This window comes from Erythrolamprus reginae, chromosome 3 (genome assembly GCF_031021105.1).
Source record: "Erythrolamprus reginae isolate rEryReg1 chromosome 3, rEryReg1.hap1, whole genome shotgun sequence".
In the NCBI taxonomy this organism is placed as follows: domain Eukaryota; kingdom Metazoa; phylum Chordata; class Lepidosauria; order Squamata; family Dipsadidae; genus Erythrolamprus; species Erythrolamprus reginae.
This window is the reverse complement of record NC_091952.1, coordinates 58,345,080-58,371,073: the sequence shown is the minus strand read 5'-3', so window position 1 is coordinate 58,371,073 and position 25,994 is coordinate 58,345,080. Positions and strand designations below refer to the sequence as shown.

Sequence of the window (25,994 nt, the reverse complement as noted above, 5' to 3'; positions counted from 1 at the left end):
ACAATACAAGGCCTCTAACCAACTCAATATTTTCAACAGTTTGCTATTGCCTTGATAAATCTAGCTATCAGTGATAGGAATTAATGATAGCATTGATGGCAATTGGGATAGTTTTAGACTGTACAGTCACCTTTCCTTTCATATTTTAGCTATTCTTATCCTTCACTCTAATATATATTGCCATCCAAAAGACAGCATGGGCTGAAACTAAGGATCTGAAAAATATATGGGCCCAAGTACTAACTTGTTTTATAATGGTCCACTATACTGAAGACATTATCTCACATTGATTGTAAGATCAATGTGTAAGACTTCCTACACTTTCCGCTTCAAGTTGCCTTTGAGCCTCCTGTCTCTGTATATTGATTGAAAATGTTGGATTGATTCCTGGGAAACAAAGGGAATGTTTATTGTCCATTCTTAAGTCTGCTACAAAGATAGTGGTATTAAGTACTTTCAATAGCAAAGCTCTAATTCTCTTTGAATCATTAATGTGCAAATTGTTTTGCTCATTGGGTTTGAATTTCACTCTGATAGAGTGTCTCAGCTGGATTTAAATGCAGTGAGTGAACTCCAGCCTTAGATTAACAGGGCCTATCATTTTCTGGAGCTTTATAAATAGACAACATGGTTCTGCTAGCAGGTTGGTTGTACTAAATCCAGCATTTGAGACTTCTTGCAGGAGGCTGATCTCCTTCCATTCATCTATGCTATCATATTTAACCTAATACTTAGTAAAGGATCATTTGTAGGTAGGAATGATAAAAGGGATTCACTGCCTACATACCAGAATTCTATACTGTATATAAAATTCTTAAATAAAGAATTGAACGTCTGCATGGAGCAGGAAGAGAATTAATGGCCAATATTATTTGGTGGAAGATGGAAAGGGATTCTCTGACAAATATTGAGTCAAGTCATGGGCAGGTGAACATTAAAGGTGGATAAGTGCAGGTTTATACTCCCAAACGGACTGAGTAGAAATGAGCCCCTCTTAAAGTGGGTTGCTCCACTTTTTAAAAATATAACCCTTCGTGGAACCTTCAGCTGTAGCTCTTCTTAAATAAAAGAATTATTGAGTTGGAAGTGGCACTGGAGGTCATTTAACTCCCCGCCTAATAAAGGATGTGCAATAAAGCTATAGCGCTCCTGACCCATTGCTGTTCAACCATTACAGAAAGACCATTGGGCAAAGAAGCACCTGCTACTTCTAAGGCAGCCATTCTACAACTGAATAGCTCTCACAATAAGGCATTCTTTCTGGATTATCCAAAATCTGCTTCATTAATTTCTGTCTATCAGTTCTTGTTCCGATAATTGCAGTCCGACATCTTCTGTGCATTTCTTCTTCCACATATTTGTTATTCCACATTCACTTCTCAGCAAGCAGGTCTGAGCCACATTTTACAACAACAGTTCCATCTTTTCTCTGTAAGGGAAAATTTTCTTTAAGCAAATTAATCCATTGTAAATAGATAACTGCAAAGGATGAAATCATATGCAAAGACTGAAGCCCTGGTCTTCTGGGACTTACTAGAAATTTGGTTTGGCCATTCTGGGCCTTCTGCATATTTCTCAGCAAACATGCTTTTTCTGCATAAAACAGAGATTGTCTGCGAGACAAGAATCTTATTTTCCAAACGACTGCTCATCCCCCCAAATAAGGGATATAGAGTTTCAGGCTGATGCTAATGGGTTGCCCAACATGGCAAAATCTGGAGCCAGCTGGAGAATTCTGGGAGTTGAAGTCCACAAGTCTTAAAGTTGCCAAGTTTGAAGACCTCAGCAATAGTCGATAAGTTAAGACCAGCTATCCTCGGTCTGGGGAAAATTAAATCTTTCCCCAAGCTAAGGATAACTGGTCATAACATACTGGCTGGGACATTTCAGGAGTTGAAACCCGCATATCTCCAGATTTAAGAAACTGTTCTAGAACAAGGGTCTCCAAACTTTAAGATTTGTAGACTTCAACTCCCAGAATTCCTCAGCTACAAGTCTTAAATTTGCCAAGGTTGGATACCTCTGTTCTAAAAGATTTTGACTATCTTTTTGCCCATTCAGCAAATTTCTGTGTATTTCTTTCTGGTAAATAACGGTTCTAACAGGCTTAATAAAGCACTTTTCTTATGCCAAAGTTTTGAATGTCATTTTATTTGAAAAAAAAAAGTAAATGAAAAAAGCACAGTAAATTAATCCAAATCTGCAGGGCTTGCCTGGGGCTCCTATTGAAAAAGAAATATAATATTATAGTATGGGGCGAGGGGAGTTGGTGGGAAAGATTCAAGCATACATAATAAATACAGTCAAACATTTTCAGAAAAGGACTATGCCTGAGGGTGAGGTTTAGACTTTAACATAGAGTATCATGAGAATCTTCCATACATATATTTAAATATATAATGGTATAACTGATGGCGTGATAAGAATCCTAAACTAAGGTAGAGTATGCTTCAAAATATTCAGAAAGGTGAGCAGATCTCCTGGGGACACCGCAGTTTCTCTTATGCCTCAAAGCAGCTTCAAGGAGTGAATTCGTCCCATTAAGGGGGTGTATAAAGGAGCCGCCTCTTTTCTTCAGGCTTCTGTAGAAGTCTGCAAAAGGTGGGGGCATGGCTCTTTTAATGAACAGAGGAGATGTGTTGTGCTTGCCCGAGGCCCAAAGCAGTCCTTCTGAATCATTTTCATAGCATGCACAGATCTATCCTAAAGAGGCAGAAATTTAGGCTTTCAGGAAACTCAATATGTGGCCAATGCCACACCTAGGGAGCGAAGGGGGAAAACAGTGCTCTGACTCAGCTGAGTCTGGGATGGTAAAACATCCCAAATAATTATATTCTCCTATTGCTGTTGAAAGCAAGGAACAGTACCACAAACTTTCTTTAATAAAGCAATTTTTCTTTCCGATTCCTACTGTCATTTACTAACAGGGAGAAGTCGGGAACAGTGCAAAATAAGAATCATAGATGAAAAATCCAATCCCGCACAATGACACTTTGACCACTGATAATAGTCAACATTTATTTTATGTTCCAGGGTCGCACTTGTCTTGCAACCAACATCATCTTCCTACCTCATTCAGCATTCATCCTAATGTCATTTAATAGGTTACCCATTCAAATTACAGTATAAAACCAGATCCTTCTGTAACTGATGATAACAACTGGTTTCCAGATTTTTCGAAGAAAATGTACAAATCAAGTAGATGCCTAAATGAAGGTTGGGTTCTTCACATCTCCAGGGCTTATTAGGGCCAGAACGATGCTTACATTCATAGGAATTTTGTCTTTAGAAAAACATGGTATTTAGGAAAAATCAACACTTCGGCCTCTACTGGGAAAAGAATCAGCCTCAGGCCAAAATTCCGTGATGCTATTCTAACATATAGGCCCCTTTTGGTCTCAGCTTTTGGTAACTAAAACCATTTTCCTATTTTCCTACTGCTAGCACTGAGTAAACATAGGTACTCAGATCTGAACCAGGATGATTGTTATTTGTTTAGACTTATTCCCTATAGATATTATTTTGCCCAAGAAAATCCAGGAATGTTTTGTGTAATAAAGAGCAAGTGTGTAGTATGGTTACAGGAAAGAAGACTAGTGAAGGGAGAATAAAATCATTGTTTTGACAGGGTGAAGTTATTCAACCTTTAGTAGTCCTAAGGAGAATGAAGTCAAACCGATGCATCCTTATTGGTCGTCTTGATGCTGGAGAATGGAAATGGCTACTGCAAAAATTAAACTTTCATAATTTTCCTGTGTTACATGGAAAACAACTTCTTCTACCCTGCTCACTTGTAGATGAGCAGATCCTCACAGACGTCAGCACTACCTTCCCTTTTCCTATCTATAACAAAGGCTGTGCAAAGTTCCTGCAAGTGCAAAATAAACACCTATGGGTTTTCAGACAATATCTATACATGCAACAGAATAAAGTGGCAGAAGAGAATGAGGATAGCTATGCCATGAGTCTGAAGCGTCTGTTCTCCACTACCGTAGGACTCCCCCATTTCATTCTGTTAGATATTTAGATGCCAGCCTTTTAACCCTAACATGCAATTAAGTCTCTCTGTTGCCCAGAAGAACAAGTATATTTCAGCAGAATAAGAGCAGATGCTAAAATATCATCTGGCATAAACTCCCTAGTCAAATCAACACAATTTCAGCTTTCAATATGCCATGATCTGACAGCTTCAGCTGAAAACAAAATGGCATCAAATGAGTTGCAACAATTGCTATATTCAAATAAGTACTAGAGAGATATCCCAAGACCAGATTATGAATATCAGATGCTTACCCATTCATAAGAAAATGTATATCAAAGAATATGATTTCTCCAAAGTCTCCAGTGACAGTTGGACAAATTATCTACTGCTCCTAGTTAATGAACACTGTCGAATTCAAGTGGTGGCTCATTCACTTTGTGCAGGCTGAGGGTTTATTGCTAGTAGAGCACTTTAAAGCCCTCCATCAAATGAAGGCAGGTGACTACCTACTAATGCTTGGTTTAAATAAAAAATCTGAAATCAATAAATTAACACATGCACACTTACACACACACACACACTCGCACACACACACACACGTAAATATTATAAGTATTTCTAAAGTCCATGGAAATATCAAAAAGGAAAACAAAGCCAACCCAAACAGTTGAGTTTGCATCAGAAGGCTCAATGCTTTCTCCTCAGATCCTGTTGTCTTTAGTTCATCAACCAACTCACAAAGACAACAAATCCATCACATGAAGCAATCCAGCTAAATATCTGGAATTTCAGTTGTCCTATAGGAAGGGAAAGTAAGCTCCACGTAGTCACCTGAATTATCTTCTGCTGTATGTACAATTTAATTCTTGGATTGTTTTCATCTCCATGAGTTATATATATATATAAAAAAGTTCAGTGTCGAATCTTTGTGTTTGTCTTCATACATCACTACATTGATAAATGTTCCATTACTTCTCTCCAGCATAGACGATCATTTTGATTGTACATGGATTACTGCCCTCATCATCATCACCATCCCTTTATCTGATTTAAGGAATGGATAAAATTGGAAAGATTGAGCTCTTTATGGGGGTTATTTGCCTTCCAATTCTGCCTTGCAAGGGGATTCCAGAGGAGAGGTATGGCATAGTAAGCCTTTCATAAGCTCCACTATAATTGCTCTCCCTACTGCTGAGTCAGTGTTGAGCACAACAACAAAAGGCTCTGAAGAGGAAGCAAGTGAGAATTGCACACACTCCAAATGGACATAAAACCAACTGGGAGCTGCCTCAGTGTTCCTTCCTTTCTGCAAGAAACGAACCCCCTCTAGCCACAGCAACTGGCTGCCAAGAAAATCAGCTAGGCAGCAGCACATGTTCCAGGAGATAAGTGATGGAGTCCCAGTGCTTCCAGAGGAGGAAGACAAAAAGCACAAATAAGGTGGTGCTCAGGAGACGCATGCGGGTTTTCACCATTGGAGTGATGAAACTAGCAATGGTGGAGACAAAGACCAGCAGCACAGCCATTAAGGCTAAGATGACATTGATGAATTTTCCCAGTAGAGCTCGGGCATTGGCGTTTTCCACTCCTTCCAGTTGCACAACTTGCTGCTGCTGCTGCTGAAGCTCTAGCTTGGTGACCCGAGTCAGGCAGGACTCCACAGCTTCCTGTGGGGGGGGAAGAAACCCAAAGAAGGAAACAAAATTAATGGATAACTAAGCAATAATTTTTGCATGCTTATTCTACCTAGCTACAATAAAATGATCATTAGACTCAGTTCATTGTTTCTAATTATGGTGACCCAATAGCAGGTAAATTTGTAATCGGACATATGGAAAGGCATTATAATCAGTAATGGGTTTCACTTACCTTTGCTACCAGTTCAGAGATGTGTGCTCGCTTCGCTCATTCACGTGTGCCCTGCTTTTGCTTCTGCACAAAAGCTTCTGAGCATACGCAGATCGCCTGTGATGATATCTGGGTGGGTGGGCAGAACCTCCCACCACCGCTGCTACCAGTTCACCCGAACCGGGGCAAACTGGTAGCAACCCACCACTGATTATAATATACGGAAGAGTCAATACTAAGCCGGGGTGGCACAGCAGGTAGAGTGCTATACTGCAGGCCACTGAAGCTGACTGTAGATCTGTAGGTCAGTGGTTCAAATCTCATCACCAGCTCAAGGTTGACTCAGCCTTCCATCCTTCCGAGGTGGGTAAAATGAGGACTCGGATTGTGGGGGCAATATGCTGGCTCTGTTAAAAAGTGCTATTGCTAACATGTTGTAAGTTGCCCTGAGTCTAAGGAGAAGGGCAGCATAAAAATTGAATAAATAAATAAATAAAAATAAATAAATTCATCCATTGTCTAGTCTAGCATTAATCAACTTTCTATTGATATGGTGCATCTCCTTTGAGGAAAGCGCACAATTTTCACAATGTTCTGGCACCAGGAAGTGTATATAAAATGAATAGTTATAACATTGTGGTATCTTCTATTGTGACACTCTAATTATGTCACCCACAGGAACTTCTTTAGTCGCATTAAGAATTTCCACAATTGACGATAATACTAATATGTAACTTGAACATGAGCTGCATCACCATTGGATAGGTGATAATATGGACAGGAAACTACCACAAACCTCGGGCAAGGGTAAGAAATGCATGTAATGAATACATATTTTTAGATGGTTTAGAGCAGTGGTTCTCAACCTTCCTAATGCCGTGACCCTTTAATACAGTTTCCTTATGTTGTGGTGACCCCCAACCATAAAATAATAAAATTATTAGGAAACTCAAGGGTGGGTTATAACTTGTCTCACTGCTGGTTCACTTCTTCCTGTGCTGCATAATTGCGCCTCAGGGGCGCGTGGGCACTATGTGTACGCACGTTTGTACAGTGCCGAATTTTTTTAAAAAATGAAAAAAAACACCAAAAAAACCAAAAATAAGATAGCAACACATTCACAGCACCAGAAATTTGGCTTCTGTGCATGCCCAGAAATTTCCATAGTACAGATTTTTTTTTCCTTTTCAGTAGTCTATTTGCATGTAGGTAGACCTGCCTGGAGATGGATATAAGAGCAGTGTCTCAATTCTTAAGACCACTGGAAATATGTGTTTTCCAATGATCTTACGCAACCCCTGTGAAAGGGTTGTCCGAGCCCCAAAGGGGTCGTTACCCACAGGTTGAGAACCGCTGATTTAGAGTGTTTGCTTTCCTTATGGTGAATGTCACTGCCGTTCACTATAGTGGCGTTGAAGTAACCCCCGTGAAGGGTTCTACAATACATGTAATGGGATCACTCAGTGATGCTTAGAGCATGGCCCATTGCCTTCCCAGGATTCCTCTCTTATCCATATCTCCTGTCAGATGGAAACAATTGTCTCAATCATCTGAACAATGAGATTTCTTTTTCAAAGGTTTGATTAGTATACAGTGATCCCCCGTTTATTGCGTCCCCAACCATTGCGAACAGGGTACTTCGCTATTTTTCAACCCGGAAGTCAAAATACCATCTACGCATGCGTGCCCGTGGGCACGCATGCGTAGATGGCAACCGGGAGATCAGCTGCTGGGCGGCTTCCCTGAGTCTTCCCCCTCTTGCTGGCGTCAGCGAGGAGTTTCCCCACCGCCCACGCAAACTCCTCGCTGCCGCCCGCCCTTCGCCCGCCCACGCCGTTCATTCTCGCCGCACGGGCCTGTCCACGCTGTCTCTCGGCGCTTTCCAGCTGAGTCCGCGAGCGAACTCGCTCCCCGACTCAGCTGGAAAGCGCCGAGAGACAGCGTGGACAGGCCCGTTCCTTGGCGCTGTCACTCGGGGCTTTCGTGCTGAGTCCGGGAGCGAACTCGCTCCCCGACTCAGCACGAAAGCCCCGAGAGACAGCGTGGACAGGCCCGTTCCTTGGCGCTGTCACTCGGGGCTTTCGTGCTGAGTCCGGGAGCGAACTCGCTCCCCGACTCAGCTGGAAAACCCCGAGAGACAGCGCCAAGGAACGGGCCTGTCCACGCTGTCTCTCGGCGCTTTCCAGCTGAGTCGGGGAGCGAGTTCGCTCCCGGACTCAGCACGAAAGCGCCGAGAGACAGCGCCCCCCGGACCCCCAACCCGGGTTTGGGGGGTGCTAGGAAGCTCCCATTGTTGGCGGAGACCTTTTAAAACACTCGCGCGGCTTCCAGGACTCGGTTTGGAAGCCGCGCGAGTGTTTTAAAAGGTCTCCGCCAACAATGGGAGCTTCCTAGCACCCCCCCGAGCCCCCAACCCGGGTTTGGGGGGTGCTAGGAAGCTCCCATTGTTGGCGGAGACCTTTTAAAACACTCGCGCGGCTTCCAGGACTCGGTTTGGAAGCCGCGCGAGTGTTTTAAAAGGTCTCCGCCAACAATGGGAGCTTCCTAGCACCCCCCCCCGAGCCCCCAACCCGGGTTTGGGGGGTGCTAGGAAGCTCCCATTGTTGGCGGAGACCTTTTAAAACACTCGCACGGCTTCCAGGACTCGGTTTGGAAGCCGCGCGAGTGTTTTAAAAGGTCTCCGCCAACAATGGGAGCTTCCTAGCACCCCCCAAACCCGGGTTGGGGGCTCGGGGGTGTGCTAGCGAGCCTCCCATGTCGGCGGGGATGTTTTAAAACACCCGCGCGACTTTCCAATGAGTCCCGAAGACAACGCGTTTGTCTTCGGGACTCATTGGAAAGTCGCGCGGGTGTTTTAAAACATCCCCGCCGACATGGGAGGCTCGCTAGCACACCCCCGAACCCCCAACCCGGGTTTGGGGGTGTGCTAGCGAGCCCCTCATGTCGGCGGGGATGTTTTAAAACACCCGCGCCGCCCCCAATCTTAGGCTCCTCGCTAGCGCTGCGGAAGTAAAAACACCCTCTGCACATGCGCAGAGGGTGTTTTTACTTCCGCAGCGCTACTTCGCGAAAACCCGCTCGTTGCGGGGGGTCCTGGAACGGAACCCTCGCAAAGAGCGGGGGGCGGGGGATCACTGTACATGATGGAAGAAGATTAGAGTAAGTTGTGGAAGGTATTTAGCTAGGTTCAGCATTCAGAGTGCCCCTCTAAAACCATAGTTTGAAATGCTAAAGCCGCTGTATCCCACAAAGACTTGTGTAGCTTTGCCTGATTCTCTGATCATGCCCATGCATGCATGAAAAAACCTCCCCAGAACTGCTGCTGAATCGAAGTAATAGGATGGTAATATCTGACAGCGATGTAAAGAAGATGCATTTACTTTAAAATATAGTGATACCTCGTGCTGCGATTTTGCTGAGGCTTCCCTCACTGGGAAACCCCACCTCCAGACTTCCATTGCCAGCCGAAGCGCCCGTTTTTGCGCTGGTGGGATTCCCCTGCTGGGATTCCCCTGCAGCACTGCAAAATCCGGAGGTGGGGTTTCCCATGGAGGGGAGCCTCAGGGGAATCCCACCAGCACGAAAACAGGCGCTTTGGCTGGCAAAAGCGGTGAATTTGGGGCTTGCACGCATTAATCACTTTTGCATTGATTCCTATGGGAAACATTGTTTTGTCTTACGAACTTTTCACCTTATGAACCTCATCCTGGAACCAATTAATTTCGTAAGACAAGGTATCATTGTATTTTAAAGAAGATGCACTTCCTTAAAAATTCTGATGAATCTTTTTTAATGCACTATCTTCTTCAATATGTCTGTCCTTTTACTTATTTATTTTCTTTGAAGTATTTTAATCAGATGGAGATGTTCCTAGAATTGCCACGTGGGGGCAGAACAACACACATCAGGAATACAATTCTCAAGTACATGCAACTTTATATAATTTATAAAGAAAGACATTTGTGTACATCAGATTATACAGTATATTATTTACACAACTAAACAAGCTCCTTAAAACCCACCTCTGTCGTCAGGCATGGGGGAATTGAGATATTCCCTTCCCCCTAGGCTTATAAAATTTATGCATGGTATGTCTGTATGTATGATTGGTTTCTTAAACTGGTTTTTTTTTTGTTACATTACTTTTAGTATTAGATTTGTTCATATTGTCTTTTTGCTGTTGTTAGCCGCCCCAAGTCTACGGAGAGGGGCGGCATACAAATCTAATCAATCAATCAACAGAAAGAGAGCAGCAACAAAGTTGCAATGTGTGTGAAAAACTGGGTTTTGGACCAACTGCATAAACACCCCACATAAGTCTGTACCTGAATATCCCTGGCCCTTTCGTAGGACTGGTAAGCCACCTTCTCTTCCATGCTGGCTAGTTCCTGCTTCAGATTGGTCATCTCATTCTGATGAAGCTCAGTCAGGTCATTGAGCTGCTCTTCTAAACGTTCATATCTGAAGAATGGAAATAAGAGAAAACATTCGACCAATGGCTAGCTTAAAGAAGAGGAAAACTTTATGTGTACCCAGGGGTGGGCTGCTAGCCACAGCGCTAAATTGGGCTCGCCGCCGTGGCTTGTGAGTGCTATCAGGGTCAGTGCGGTTTTGCTTCTGTACCTGTGGAGGTAGCAAAATCGTGCACGGAGCTGCAGGTGTGCCCGTTTTTCGGCATGTGCCGAAGCAAAAAAACCCTCACCAAAACATGGGTGGACCTGCGCCTCCATACACGATTTTGCTACCTCCACAGGTGCAGAAGCAAAATTGCACTGACCCCACTAGCACTCACGAGCTGTGATGGTGAGCCCAATTTAGCATTCCAGCTAGCAGCGCACTCTTGTGCGTACCTGAATCATTTTGAGAGTACCAATAACACCTCAATTTTGTTTATTTGAAAGTAAGCCTCCCTTATTTCAGGAAGATTTGCCTTCTAATACTTATGCATAAGAACTTGCTGTAAAATTCCCAGCAATTTCTTAGGAGTTGATAGAAACAAGCCTGTGAGCAGTGCGATGTACATACATTTAAAATATGTATATGCACGTGTTTGCATGTGTGACCCCTCACATCCTGGACATAAACGGTCTCAATTCCTCCCCTTAGAACACCTCTATAGGGCATTGCATGCCAAAACAATTAGACACAGGGACAGTTTCTTCCCTCGTTCTATCACTCTGCTGAAAGCCTAATTCCCACAGTATGTCTAAGTATATTTACCAGGTTGTGGTAAGGGGACATGGTGGCTCAGTGGGTAAGACGCTGAACTTGTCAATCAGAAGATTGGCAGTTTAGCGGTTTGAATCCCTAGTGCTGCGTAACTGAGTAAGCTCCTGTTTCCCAGCTTCTGCCAACCTAGCCGTTCAAAAGTATGTAAAAAATGCAAATAAAAAAATAGGGACCATTGTGGTGGAAAGTAACACTGCTCCATGTGCCTGTGGTGTTTAGTCATGCAAGCCACATGACCACAGAGACATCTTGGACAGTGCTGGCTCTTCTGCTAAGAAATGGAGATGAGCACCATCCCTAGAGCCAAAAACTACTAGCACACATGTGTGGGGAACACCTTTACCTTTCTCTTTATGGTTGTGGTTGTGGTTATCTTCCCATCTTCTTTACTATCTCCTCGTATTGGTAACATTACCTGGGGGCATTTGCCCAGGTTCGCCTGGTGCACCAGTTGCGGCCCTATTTGGACCGGGAGTCACTGCTCACAGTCACTCATGCCCTCATCACCTCGAGGCTCAACTACTGTAATGCTCTCTACATGGGGCTACCTTTGAAGAGTGTTCGGAAACTTCAGATCGTGCAGAATGCAGCTGCGAGAGCAATCATGGGCTTTCCCAAATATGCCCATGTTACACCAACACTCCGCAGTCTGCATTTGCTGCTGATCAGTTTCCGATCACAATTTAAAGTGTTGGTTATGACCTATAAAGCCCTTCATGGCACCGGACCGCCTTCTGCTGCACGAATCCCAGCGACCAGTTAGGTCCCACAGAGTGGGTCTTCTCCGGGTCCAGTCAACTAAACAATGTCGCTTGGCGGGACCCAAGGGAAGAGCCTTCTCTGTGGCGGCCCCGGCCCTCTGGAACCAACTCCCCCCAGAGATTAGAATTGCTCCCACCCTCCTTGCCTTTCATAAGCTTCTTAAAACCCACCTCTGCCGCCAAGCATGGGGGAATTGAGATACTCTTTCCCCCTAGGCCTTTACAATTTTATGTGTGGTATGTCTGTATGTATGTATGTTTGGTTTTATAATAAGGGTTTTTAACTGTTTTAATATTGGATTGTCATATACTGTTTACTACTGTTGTTAGCCGACCCGAGTCTACGGAGAGGGGCGGCATACAAATCCAATAAAATCAAATCAAATCAAATTACGATTATTATTACCCTGTTGCTTACATGTACACTGAGAGCTTCTGCACCAAAAACAAATTCCTTTTGTGTCCAATCACATTTGGACAAGTAAGGCATTCCATCATGACACATAAACAAGAGGCAATTTTAATGAAATTTGCATTGATTGCTCCAGTATCAATAATGAATGATTCTTTGGAAAGGGACAAGTCTTTAAAGTCATATGACCCTTCCTTAGGTAACCTGTTTCATAGGAAGGGAACACATTATTTGGGCTCTTTTCTAATACATGTCCTGTGTGTGGTCGGGATTCCAAGTGACATTCTCTACATTCTGTTTGTCTGCGTTGCGTAGGCAATTTTGATCACAAAAAGACGATTTATTAAATAAGAACTCCAAGTCATTAAGGGCCTTCAAAATAAGGATCACATCTGTCATTACGCATTGAAATAAATAGATGAGGAGAAGTATTTGCTTACAGCCTCTACTTAATAATGTAAATTTAGAAGACTGACTATACTGATATTATCAGTGTGATAGATTTTAAAGTAGATCCCAAAATGGTAAGTAGAGAAAATATGGCATTCTAGAAGCTGGACTAACATAATTGCCTCTCCACTTGTTTTCAGTGGTGTTTTTTCTATTTTACTTTTTCTCAGCCCCATCCTATATCACATCCCATCACCCTCAAAGTAGCAACTCTCAATAACTAGTAGCAATAACTCAATAAAGTGACTCCCAGTGATCAACTAGAGCCCACAGGGCTGGCCTTCTCCAGATCCTGTTGGCAAAACAATTCCGCTTAGTGGGACTACGGGGCAGGGCCTTGTCGGTGGCAGCTCTGGCTCTATGGAACCAACTTCCCCCAGAAGCTCGTACCGCCCCCACCCTCCTGGCCTTCTGAAAGGCTGTGAAAACATGGCTCTGTCAGCAGGCCTGTGGGGCATTAACAACTAGCTACCCCTACAATATGACTGTTGAATGAATGTGATATTTAGTTTATTTTTAATTGGCTACTTTATTATTGTTGTTACATTGCTATTGAATTTTATTCCGTATTTACTATTTTATTATGACTGTATGCTGCCCAGAGTCCTCAGGGAGTAGGGCGGCTTAAAAGTTCAATTAATTAAATTAAGTTAAATTAAACTAGAGGCGTCACATTTCTTTTCAGCAAATGAAAATGAGATGGTTATGTTAGGTATCTCAAGAATGAATTTACACCATATTGAAAAGCATACTTGATCTCTGTATGTCTGATGTGTCCTAATTGTTGTTTAGTATTACAATTGTTATATAATTGTTTACTATGTAGAGCAATTATAAACGTGGGCTTCCTAATTCATATTTTCAAGTTTATTTTCTCCAAAATATTGAAAGTGGGAATGGGAAACTATTTGCTTGCTTGCTTCTTGCTAGCTAATTATGCTACAACTCCTTCACCCAAGGATGCCTGTGATGGTATGATGTTGGTACACAATTTAAAACTGCACATATTAACATGTGAGTCTATGCATGCATATTTGGAAATAAAAGGTAAATTACATTACTTATTTATTTACATAATTATTCAACAAAAGGTATCCTGAACATGACAAGGTGAGACATGTGGCGACTGTATATAAAAAGGTCTTTTCTTAGTAATGATTCCCAAGGCAAGGATCTAGTACATTGTAGTATGTATATAAGACTGGCTTAAGTCCCTACTCATCCTTACAGCTCGTTAGGTGACTTTGAATCACTCCCATTCACACAACCTACTGCAGTACTGCATGGAATTTTATTCTGAGAATTAAATTAGGGGAGACTTTTATGCAAGCTCCTGACTCTGATTTCCTCTTTCTGTAAAACCTGTTATATCTTCTTTTTTTTTCACTACTAGGTAAAGACCTTTTTATTTTCTTAAGGTTTCAGATACATTTTTAATTCAGATAATTGTTTTATGCTGTGTTTATGATGTTGACGCTCTTTTGATACTTAGATTGTGTTATACGAACTATTCTCGGAATATATAAATAGACCAAATAAATAAACTGAAAGGCAGTATGAATAAATTTATAAAAATAAATATAGTTCTAGTGACTCCTTAGGGCTTTCCCCCTATTAAATGTTAAGTCTTTAGTCCTTCAAATAGGACAGATGTAAATGAGTGGAAAACAAATGAAGCGGGGGAGGAAGGAATGTCTTTTCTGAAATCTGCCCGTGGGAACAAAGAGTTTTATTTCCATCCCTGCTGTTACTGATAACTGATTTCCAGAATATTACGGGAAAATTTCCAGTTCATTTTTCAACAGAGTTTAAAAAGGGGGGGAAATGCAGAATAAAACCTATAACAATAACCAATGAGAACAATTATCTGGCCATTTCAGAAACTTTGTACAGTTCCTGATTTCATGCAGCGAATGTGTCCACTGTTCCACCTATATATGAACATTTATATATCTGTTGATAAAATGCTTTTTGTTCACATTAATCTATTAATGACCTTTAAAGCCCTTCATGGCACTGGACCAGAATATCTCCGAGACCGCCTGCTGCCGCACGAATCCCAGCGACCGATTAGGTCCCACAGAGTGGGCCTTCTCCGGGTCCCATCAACTAAACAATGTCGGTTGGCGGGCCCCAGGGGAAGAGCCTTCTCTGTGGCGGCCCCGGCCCTCTGGAACCAACTCCCCCCGGAGATTAGAACTGCCCCTACTCTCCTTGCCTTTCGTAAGCTCCTTAAGACCCACCTGTGTCGTCAGGCATGGGGGAACTGAGACATCTCCCCCGGGCATATACAATTTATGAATGGTATGTTTGTATGTATGTGTGTTTAGAAAATGGGGTTTTTAAATGTTTTTAAGCAGTAATTTAGATTTGTTGTAAATTGTTTTCACTTTGTTGTGAGCCGCCCCAAGTCTGTGGAGAGGGACGGCATACAAATCTAAATAAATAAATAAATAAATAAATGAATGAATGAATGAATGAATGAATGAATGAATGAATGAATTCATAGGTGGATCTGTCATGATGATAGTGGAAAGTCAGAATGATGAAGACTATGAAAGACCGATGCTTAACTTTCCCTCCCCAAGCCCAATTGATCCATGAAAAACACAACCTTTGCAACTATGTCCAGTCATTTAGGTTCATTGGCTCCTTCCCACAAAAAAAAGTGAATACATAATTCTTTCTTCACTGACAAAACTCTTAGGGCCCAGAACAAAAGCTTGCTTGATTCTGAACTTCCCATCCATGGGAGATAAAAAGCCAATATTAAGTACTGAGCCAGGAAGGCTTTCCTTTCATGTATTATAAATAGACAAAAATGAATTAATAGGGTGTCTTTCCTCTTGAAGACAATTTAGATAGGAAATGCCAAAAGGTTCTTCAAAGCTACCACCAGGCAGGCAGGCAGGATGGATTTATTTAAATCATTGGGGGCGGGGAGGGAAGCTCTGTTGCAATCACTGATTTAAATCAGTTTTCTCATTTGCAATTAATCTATTTTCTGAGCAACTAGGAAATTATTTCTCAAGGATTTACTTTAGCAATTAGCATAGAATAATCTCCATGCATGGAATGTAAATTCACCTAAATGATGCATACACAGCCACTTTCCATCTGCCTGTTTAGAAGTTCAGTTCTCTTTGGTATACTTTGTACCTATTTGGGTTTCTCAATCAAAAGGTTGTTTGTTTATTTTTTGAGGTTAATAGTGCAAACATACGAGTTAGAAGTAAGCCTCAATTTGCAAGTTTGTGCCTTTATACTGGTCCTGTTCCAAGACTGCCCCTACTATTAGACAGAATGAGCCAGCAACATAATAAACAATTATTTATGACTGCATATTCTCATTATAAGCCCAGTGCTGGAAGACAGTTGCTGGGATTTTTTTTTCTTAGTTTAAATTAGTAGGCTACTGTATCATCTGTTAGGCAAAGAAAGGTTTTCTGTGATTTGCTGTAGACATTTGTGACTGAATTGTTTCTAAAACCAACTTTGTAAACTGCTTTTAATATAAATATAGTGCTCAAAAAAAATATAGGGAACACTTAAACAACACAATATAATTCCAAGTAAATCAAACTTCTATGAAATCAAACTGTCCACTTAGGAAGGAACACTGATTGACAATCAATTTCATTTTGTTGTCAGCACATTCAACTTTGTACAGAACAAAGTATTCAATGAGAATATTTCATTCATTCAGATCAGGGGTCCCCAAACTTTTTACACAGGGGGCCAGTTTACTGTCCCTCAGACTGTTGGAGGGCCGGACTATAAAAAAAACCTATGAACAAATCCCTATGCACACTGCACAAATATTATTTAAAGTAAAAAACAAAATGGGAACAAATACAATATTTAATATAAAGAAGTAATTAAATAATTAAGTAATAAAGTAATTTATACTTCTTTATTAACAAGTAAATTTAAACTTAAATCAACAAACTCCCTCCATTTCTCTTCCCTCTCTCTTTTCTTCCTTCTCTCTCATTTGTTTCATTTTCCTCTCCCTCGTTTTCTCTCCATCATTTTCTCATTTTTCTCTTTTCTCTCTCTCTCTCACTCTTTCCATCTATCCCCCTTCCTCTCTTCCTCTCTATCTCTCCCTCTTTCTCTCTCTTTCTTTCTCTGTCCCTCTCTCTCTTTCTCTCTTTCTTTCTCTCACTCATTCTCTTTCTCTCTCCCTCTTTGTATCTCTCCCTCTCTATCTCCCTCCTATCCTCCCCACCCCTTGCCTCTGTACCGCCTCCTCGCTCAGCAGCAGACCGCGGTGAGTTGACAGGAGATTCGGGAGCTTATTATATCTATTGATAAAATCTTGTGGGCTGCCGCGGGCCGGAAAAATTGCCTCAGCGGGCCACATCCGGCCCCCGGGCCGTAGTTTGGGGACCACTGATTCAGATCTAGGATGTGTTATTTGAGTGTTCCCTTAATTTTTTTCAGCAGTGTATATGAATTCTGTTGACTCACTTCCAAGCCTAGGATTCTGATCTAAGTATCCTTAATATTAGAAAAGTACAGACTAACAATTAAGAGAAGATTTAAACATACCGGTATGTTTCTTTATAACAGGTTTTCTCAATAGGTCAAAATTCTACCTCTCAACCCAAACCAAGTCTTGCACACAGCACTTAGAAAGTTTCTAAAAGTTGCCACCAAATTTTAATTTTAATACAACAAGGGACAATGTGGGCAATGGCTGCATTATTTGCATCTTAAAGTAGCTTTAAGTTAAATACATTTTGGTTTCTTTCCTGTCCCTTGATAGTTCTCCATACTCCATATTTTGGTCTGAATATATCGGCCAAAGGCAAGTTCAATTCTTGGTCAAAAAAAGCTCCCCATTTCTCATTTATAAGATGGAAGATAAAACCCTAAGCTATTACTGGCTATAAGTTATAATTCTTGCTATAAAATTTACCCTTTTCTTTCGTATGTAGATTGTTGCTTATTTTACTTATTTTGCTTATTATATGTGTACACAATCTATACTCTTTGTAAAGTGAGATCCACAGTTAAATTGCTCTTCCACGCTCAGCAATCAACATCTTATTCTCCTTTACTGAAATTCTGTCATCAGAAATGAACAATTAAGGGCATTTTTTAATCAGTAAGGAGCATTTGTCCCTTAGTGAGGAACAGGAAGTCATTTAATAAATCTTACCTGTATCGTTCCTCCTGCAAGCATTGAGTCATGTATGTATAGTCTCGTTGGAGTTGAGCCTTGAGTTCTTCCATGGAGTCCTCTAGATGGGATTGAATGTCTTTAATATCTCTCAGTTCTTCTACAATGGTGTCAAAGTTATAATGATGGCTTTCCAAGGTGTTAGACTTAGGACTGCCCAAGCCCCCAGCCCCAGCCCCAGAATTGCTACCAGCTGCTGAGCCAGATGTGGCACTGGAGCACTCATCATCGCTTCCATATTTGGGACTGGACACGAGGGTAGCACTGCCACTCAGAGTCCGTGAGGCCTCTTCGGGGTGGCCATCTTCCAGAGTGTCCTTAAAGTGGGAAATGTTGTCTGCACTGCCAAATTTGTTGCGTATTAAACTTGCAAATTCACGGGGCTTGGAAACGACAGCTGAGTGTGTTGCTTGAGAAAGGCCTGACAACCCACCCTTGACCCCCACTACCACACCACCACCAAAACCACTAATACTGGAGCGAACATTGGCTCCTACATCCTTGAGTCCCTGATGCATGTCCCGGAAGACATCTTTGGGCTGACGTGATGGCCCATTTTGTTCAATCTCCTTTAGTTTTTTGTGGTAATGTTCAAGCTTCTTATGCAGCTGGGCAATGGTTTGGGCTGACTTCTGGTTCTTCTTCTCAAAGACCTGCTTGATTCGAGAGGCTTGCTGCTTATCAGCATTATTAGCAAGCTTCAGGTATTCTGCTACATTGTCATCTCGAGCCTCCTGCTCAATCTTTATTTGCTCAGTGATCTTAAGAATCTTCTGGTGCAGATGGTCAATGGCCGCTTTTGTCCTCTGTGGGTCAGGGTTGCCATCTGGGACATCAAGACAGATGTTGCTTTCAGCATCACTGTGGCTTGTATTGGAAGGCAGGTTGAGTTGGGTCACATCCCCCTTGTCTAGCTGTTGAAGGAGGCAGGAAGAAAAGAAAGAAGATAGAAATAGGAGTAAAGCTTTGAGAAATATTTTTCTTTCTCTGGAACAAACATTAAAGCGATTAAAGAAATAGTTATAATACTCTTCCCTAGTGGTTCCCTCCAAATGTGTTAAAACAGCAACTTTCAGAATTTCTTTGTTGAAAATTGTAATCTCAAACACTTCTCAAGGGAATCAGCTGGGGAAAAGTTGAATTAGTTTTAAAAGGAACAATATCTGGTAAAGTATATTTGATCAAATCACGTAATCTTTTAAAAATTGCTTTTTAATCACCCAATTAATACATGTATATAAAGGTTCTTGCTATCAAATTCTTGATATATTTTGAATTCTTAAAATTGAGATGACTGCACAAGTCCCATCAGATAAGAACAATTTTAAATGCTATATTTCATTTTTTTTTCTTTTCCTGGAATAAGGAACATAGAATATTTCCTATTATGGTAATACAACAGGTTTAAAAGACATACTGTGATTTTAGTTTCAAATCATCAGCTTCCATTCTCTTCAGTTTTTACTGGTAGGCAAAAAGCTATAGCATTTTTCCTGCAAAATGCAAATGTGTCCATTGCCTCTGACTGCAAAAACAGAATGCCCTAATGATTCTCATTGGGATCCCTGGAAATATTAAGGAAGTTTTCCCCAGGATCTTGACCTATTTTTTTTATAGACCAATAGACTAGAACTCAGGGTCCTGGAATAGCTCTCTAAAAATGAAACTGTTTGTACTACTCACAAGGGACATCATAAGGAAATAAGATCAAACATTATACCAAACTATATATAGATAAGCTATACATTACATTACTGTATGTAGTACACAGATTAGCTTTTGATCTTCATTTACAATGTATCTTGAACCTGAGGCTTGAGGAATTTGTAACAGATGAATACTACTTGCATTTGTTTGGAAAATTGGCCCAATGAAAATGCAACTTCAACGATACTTCACAATTCCTATATCTCAAGTTATATGATAAATTTCATATATCCAGGGGCAAATAAGACTGATCTTCAATTGTTATAAATAACTACTGTATTTTTCGGTGTATAACACGCACCTTTTTCCTCCCTAAAAGAGGCTGATAATTAGGGTGCATCTTATACTGTGAATGTAGCTTTTTTTTTCAGCCCTAACTAGCTGCTAATGATCTTCCCAGCTCTTGCCTTGCAGGCTCTTTCATTGTTTCTCTCTGTGAAGAATGTTTTCCAAGCCCTAAGTCTTTGCAGGGTTTGTTTCATTACTCTAACTTGCTCTGAGTAAGTTTCTTTCTAGCCCTAACCAGGTGCTAACAATGTTCCCAGCTCTTACTGGCTTGCAAGCTCTTTCTTTGTTACTTTCTACCAAGAATGTATTCTAAACCCTGTCTTTGTAGGGTTTTTTAAAATTGCTTTACTTGCTCCAGATATTTTTTTTCAGCCCTATCCAGGTGCTATTAATATACCCAAGCTCTTTCATTGTTACTCTCTGCAAAGAATGTTTTCCAAGCCCTAAGTCTTTGCAAGTTTCCACCCCCCCCCCACCCCATTGATCTAACTTGCTCCAAATGTTTCTTTCCAGCCCTAACCAGGTGCTAACAATGTTCCCAGTTCTTACCTGCTTGCAAGCTCTTTCTTTGTTACTCTCTGCAAAAAAGAATGTTTTCCAAGTCCCAAGTCTTTGCAGGATTTTTCCATTGCTCTACTTGCTCAGACTATTTCTTTCCAGGTGCTAGTGATGTTCCCAGCTCTTACTGGCTTGCAAGCTCTTTCATTGTTACTCTCTCAGAATAAATTTTTTAAAGCTTTTAACCAGAGGATAAAATAACATGCTGAAGCTGACCAGACTAAGGACGCTAGCCAGATGAATACCCGATAAGCAGATTCTTTTTCCTATTTTCCTCCCCAAAAACTAAGGTGCATCTTATATTCTGGTGTCTTATATTCTGAAAAATATGGTATATAACCCCACTGGATCGTTGTTTCAGAAGTATTTTCTTACCCACACAGAGAAACAGAATGACCAAGGGCAAAAAAGTAGTGGGAGCAGGAGTGATTTCCTGCTAGCTTCCTCTTTGAATTTCCTTGTGAAAATCTGGCAGAGAGCATCAGATATCTTCCCTCCCCTTCCTCTTACCAGCAGGCAGGTGAGTGGGTGGTGATGGGTGGAGGAAGGACCAAGGGATTGCAAGACTGGCTGGGAAACTGTCGCCAATCGTTGAAAATGAAGATCATGTGATCGCAGCATCAGCATCCCAGCAGTGCAGCAGCAGCCAGTAACACTGAAACAGCCAGAGTTTCCCCAAATTTCATTCTCTCGAGAGTCATGGGTCTCAGATTTTGGACGCATTCCATAAATTAGCTCATTTGAGGCACTTTGTTTCAAAAATTGTTGTCGTATGATACACCAGTTAAAGTCATAACAAAAAGAGTCTTAGCAGTATAGATTGTCAGCATACAAAACAAAAGGGCATTATCAGTTCACCTTTTACAAAGGTGTTTGTTAAAATCAAATCAAATCAAGACAAGTCTCAACAGGTAAGGGGTTGAAGGATACTTCCTAAAGATTACAACAAAGGAGACTGACCTTGTTTTTCCTAACTATGTAATTACACATCTATCTGTTCAAACAAGCATGCAGGCACTGTCAGATGTCAGGGCACAAATTGTGACAGGATTAGAAAAAACATCATCCAAGAACAAAATATCATTCCTACTTCAATATATACTGCTCAAAAAAAATAAAGGGAACACTCAAATAACACATCCTAGATCTGAATGAATGAAATATTCTCACTGAATACTTTATTCTGTACAAAGTTGAATGTGCACAACAGCATGTGAAATTGATGGTCAATCAGTGATACTTCCTAAGTGGACAGTTTGATTTCACAGATGTTTGATTTACTTGGAGTTATATTCTGTTGTTTAAGTGTTCCCTTTATTTTTTGAGCAGTGTATTTAAAACAGAAATGTTCAACCTCCCAAAGAACCATTTCCTAAAATAAAATAAATAAAAGGTTAGTTTTGATAGATTAACCCCTCTGCTTCAGTTTTGAACATCAGAACCAGTACCCATTAAACATGTGCTGCTGTTTTGAATATAGTGAAACATTTTTATCTTAAGGTCCAGGTCTACGTTTATATTATATAGACCACTACAGTTTGTAAAAGATTTTGCTCCTTTGATATTGGTGCTCAGAAAGCAACTAGTTGTCTTTGTTGGTCTAAGATACAGTTCCAAAGGCCTTTCTGTGACCTGAACCAGCTACCCAGCACCGCTGTCCTTGCTAGCTTCTCTAAAATAACCTTCAAATTACTGTTTCAATTAATAAAAATATTTTTATACACATAATCTCTATAGATGCTTGTCTGCTGCTGCATAGTCGCCACTACTTTATAGTTATAAAAGGTTTTTTTATTTTAAAAAAATCCCTTCAATATTCATGCAGGGTGAACCTGAACTTATGCACTTTAGCACTTTTTAAGTGACGAGGTTCCATTTAATATAAACAAAATACTAGATTTGGTATAATAAGAAAACCAAATTGTGTTGATGGTCCAGAAATGCCTATTTATGACCACTCTTCTCTAGGAACAGCTGGCTGGCGTATACAAGCCACACAACCTTTACACCATACCTTACAGAGCTTATCCGGTTCCAGCACTTTCTTCTTTCTCATAGCAAAGCCTCACTGATGAGCAAGAGAAAAATCCCTGATAATGGAAAACTACCAGGAAACAACAGCTCCAAAAGCCACTGTATACTTGTCCAGGTTTTTCTCATCAGTGCCTCCACACTGATTTTGCTGGTTTTGCTGGGTTATAGAGGCATGAAGGGAGGAAAACACCACCCACATGGAGTGCGGTACATCAGCATACGGAACAACCACAAATTTGTCTCAATCTCATATCAGCACTTTTAAAAAATGCAGACTTCACAAACTTTGCTGCTGGCCTATTCTTAGCTTCCCTGTATTGCTCTGAAGTTTTCTAGGAGGAAGAATGGAGCAAAAGGTTTATCTTGTGCTCTTATCAATTTACAGACATTGGACATGCAGGAAATGAACATTTTTTTAAAAACCGGATTGTTTTGGTTTGGCAAAGATAAAATTGCCTGATTTGGTTTTAGTAGCAAAGTGAAATTGCCCACCTTGGTTTTAGTAACTGTGCAAACATGGAGTATGGAGTATGCAGAGACAAGATCATTCAGATCTTTTTTTTTTTAACAAGACAGACTGCAGCCCACATGGGAAACTGTGAAAGAACTAAGATCCGATCTACCGCTATCTGATAAATTGAGAGAAGTAATCCTTAATGACAGCACGGGGTGCAGATACAAATGTCTGCAATGTATTTGCTAAACAATTTCGAAAGGATTGAGCTGTCAAGATTTGAAGAACTATCTGGAGATTTATAAATCAGGGTAGCTGGGTCCCAGAATTAAAATAATCGTCAAAATAAGAAACCCATAATTAGAATGTTTTATTTCCCCTATCACTTTGTAACGATCATAGGTATATAGGTCTCCAATTTTAATCAGAGGATGAATCTAAGAGGATGAATTAATCTATCTCAGTGGCCATTTTATTACCTGGCTCACCCTAAAGCTGATAATAGCCTTGAAGATCTAATGAAGATACTTGTCTTTCTCCTGCTGTGAGGCTTCGTATGGCTTCATACATACGAAGAGTCTGCATATAGAAGCAATGAGGTATCATTTGCTTTCCTAATGCTATTATTCTAAACAATATCAGAATATGCTTTAACTTTTGTAAAGCATGTATGTGAAGAAAAGCATACACGGTGGAGCTGGGGAGGGTCACAAGTATCTTCTAATCCAATCCTCTACAACAGTGGCTCTTAACCTGGGGGTCGGGACCTCTTTGGGGGTTGAATGACTGTTTCACAAGGGTCGCCTAAGACCATGGGAAAAGACAAATTTCCCATGGTGTTAGGAACTAAAGGTTCTATTCTGGTGCCTAGGAATATATTTTTTGAATCTGACCAATGAGGCACTTACAGTGGAGGGGTTCCTCTGACCTTCCTGCCAATCAGCTTAAAGCTCTGTTGGGACAATTGGCGCTAGACCTATGGTTGGGGGGGTCATCACAACATGAGGAACTGTATTAAGAGGTCACAGCATTAGAAAGGTTGAGAACCACTGCTATAATTTATGGGGAAACCATTTATACAACTCAGGAACACTGAAGGACAAGTTAACAACAATGTCATCTGGCGGGACCCAGGGGAACAGCCTTTTCTGTGGCGGCCCCGACCCCCTGGAATCAACTTCCCCGGAGATTAGGACTGCCCCCACCCTCCTTGCCTTTCGTAAACTCCTCAAAACACACCTCTGTCATCAGGCATGGGGAAATTGATTCCCCTGGGCCGTTCCCGCTTTGTGTATGGTATGTATGAGATTCATGATTGTCTTTTATATTAAGGGTTTTAAAGTGTTTTGAAGTATTGGATTTGTATTGTTTCTTGTTGTGAGTCTACGGAGAGGGGTGACAAATCAAATCAAATCAAATCAAATCAATCAAATCACAAACATACATTCCCCATGCTACATCTGATTCTGCTTTCAAAGAGAGATAAAGAAACTAGTTGGTCTCCAATAACCTTGCCCGAAGAATAATTTCAAATATCAATTGTAGGCAACTACACAGCCAGTTCTTTTGATTTCCTCAATCAAAGTATGATTTAAGAGAGAAGAGGAGATGGGGGAAGGAAACAATTTCTTCACAAGTCTTTAAAGCAACTGTGTCAGATTCCCAGAACATACATTTATAAAAGTAGTAGGAAGCCTAACTATACAATAGGCCGAATTCTTTTAAGGATTTTTAAACGAACCTGTACCTTCTTGGTATATTCCTGTAATGTACAAAACTCAACAAATTTAGGACAGATCTACCAAAACCCTCTTCAGACTTAATTATAAATCTATTTTTTAAACTTAGAAATAAGTAAAAGTTTACAAATTCAAAGATGCATACCCCACCCCATAGAGTACTTGATTTTAATCCAGTGTGAGTATTAGTTCACCATATCTAAGTTAGAAATGCACACTTTTAAGTAGATACCGATGTCTGGATGATCCTAGTTTTGATTAACTGCAGTGGAATTACCTTAGAAGACTGGAAAATATACCAAATACTAGATGATTGATTATCAAGTGGGACTGGTCATGGGGTTTATAGCAGACTAAGAATAACTCCACTGGCTACTGTATTCTCATATTTCAAAAGATCATTTATGGCCTGTAAAACTGTTCAGCTAAAATAATTCTCAGAATAATTCTGTTTTTAGAGAAACAATGATACAGTGAGCAAAAAGCTTTGGATAGAATATAAAATTAGTGAAATGACAAAATAAATGAGAAAAATTATAAATTAATAATGGCAACTTCTTATAAAGGAAACCTATGTAAAATGTTTTATAGATGGCATTTATCACCTGCTAGATTAGCCAAAATGTTCAAAAATATGTCTAATACAGTGTTTCCCAACCTTGGCAACTTGAAGATATCAGGACTTCAACTCCCAGAATTCCCCAGCCAGCGAATGCTGGGAGTTGAAGTCCAAATATCTTCAAGTTGCCAAGGTAAATGTAACCAAAAATTTGTATCATCTGTGGTGGACTTGTGAAAAAAAAAATGGACAAAAATATACATGTGGCTAGAAAAGTTGTCAGAAAAACATGTACATCTTAAACCTGAACTTCTTTTAAATTAGGTATAATACCAGAAAAAATTCATAAACAAAGTGTATGTTTAATATTGCATATATTAACAGCAGCAAGGATTGTTTCTGAATAGCATTGAAAAAATGATGAAGATATTATTAAGATGATATTAGACTATGCAGAAATGGATGGACTTACATTGAAGATTAAACGGAAAGAAGATAAGGAATACTGTACTACCAAATACGGAATTTATTTTATCAATGGCTGCAAAAAAGGGGTAAAGATTAGGAATATAATTTGTATTGTTAAACAAACAAGACAACCCAGACAATATGATGTTTATTAAGCACTAGCACTAATTAAATATAGTAGTAGAAAATTAATAAAACTTTATTTAATTTTTTTTTTAGCATCCCCCCCCCCCAGCCATTAAAACAAATCTTCAAAACTTTGCTTCTGCCAATTAAATATGTAAAGTTATTCTTGGTCTACTCAAGACCAAAATTTT

The 25,994-nt window shown here is 40.5% G+C and overlaps 1 protein-coding gene across 2 annotated transcripts in view; it reads right to left on the bottom strand.

Moving 5' to 3' along the window:
* Positions 1-2,119: 2,119 nt before the first annotated feature.
* TMCC2 (transmembrane and coiled-coil domain family 2) overlaps positions 2,120-25,994 on the bottom strand; it is a 112,943-nt gene continuing 89,068 nt past the window's right edge. For both annotated transcript variants that reach the window (XM_070745500.1, XM_070745502.1), the window contains 3 exons: positions 17,850-18,784; positions 10,156-10,291; positions 2,120-5,649 (listed from right to left, as the gene is read on the bottom strand). In XM_070745500.1, the coding sequence (XP_070601601.1) occupies positions 5,338-5,649; positions 10,156-10,291; positions 17,850-18,784 (1,383 nt within the window). In that variant the 3' untranslated portion in view covers positions 2,120-5,337. The remainder of the gene's footprint in view (positions 5,650-10,155; positions 10,292-17,849; positions 18,785-25,994) is intronic.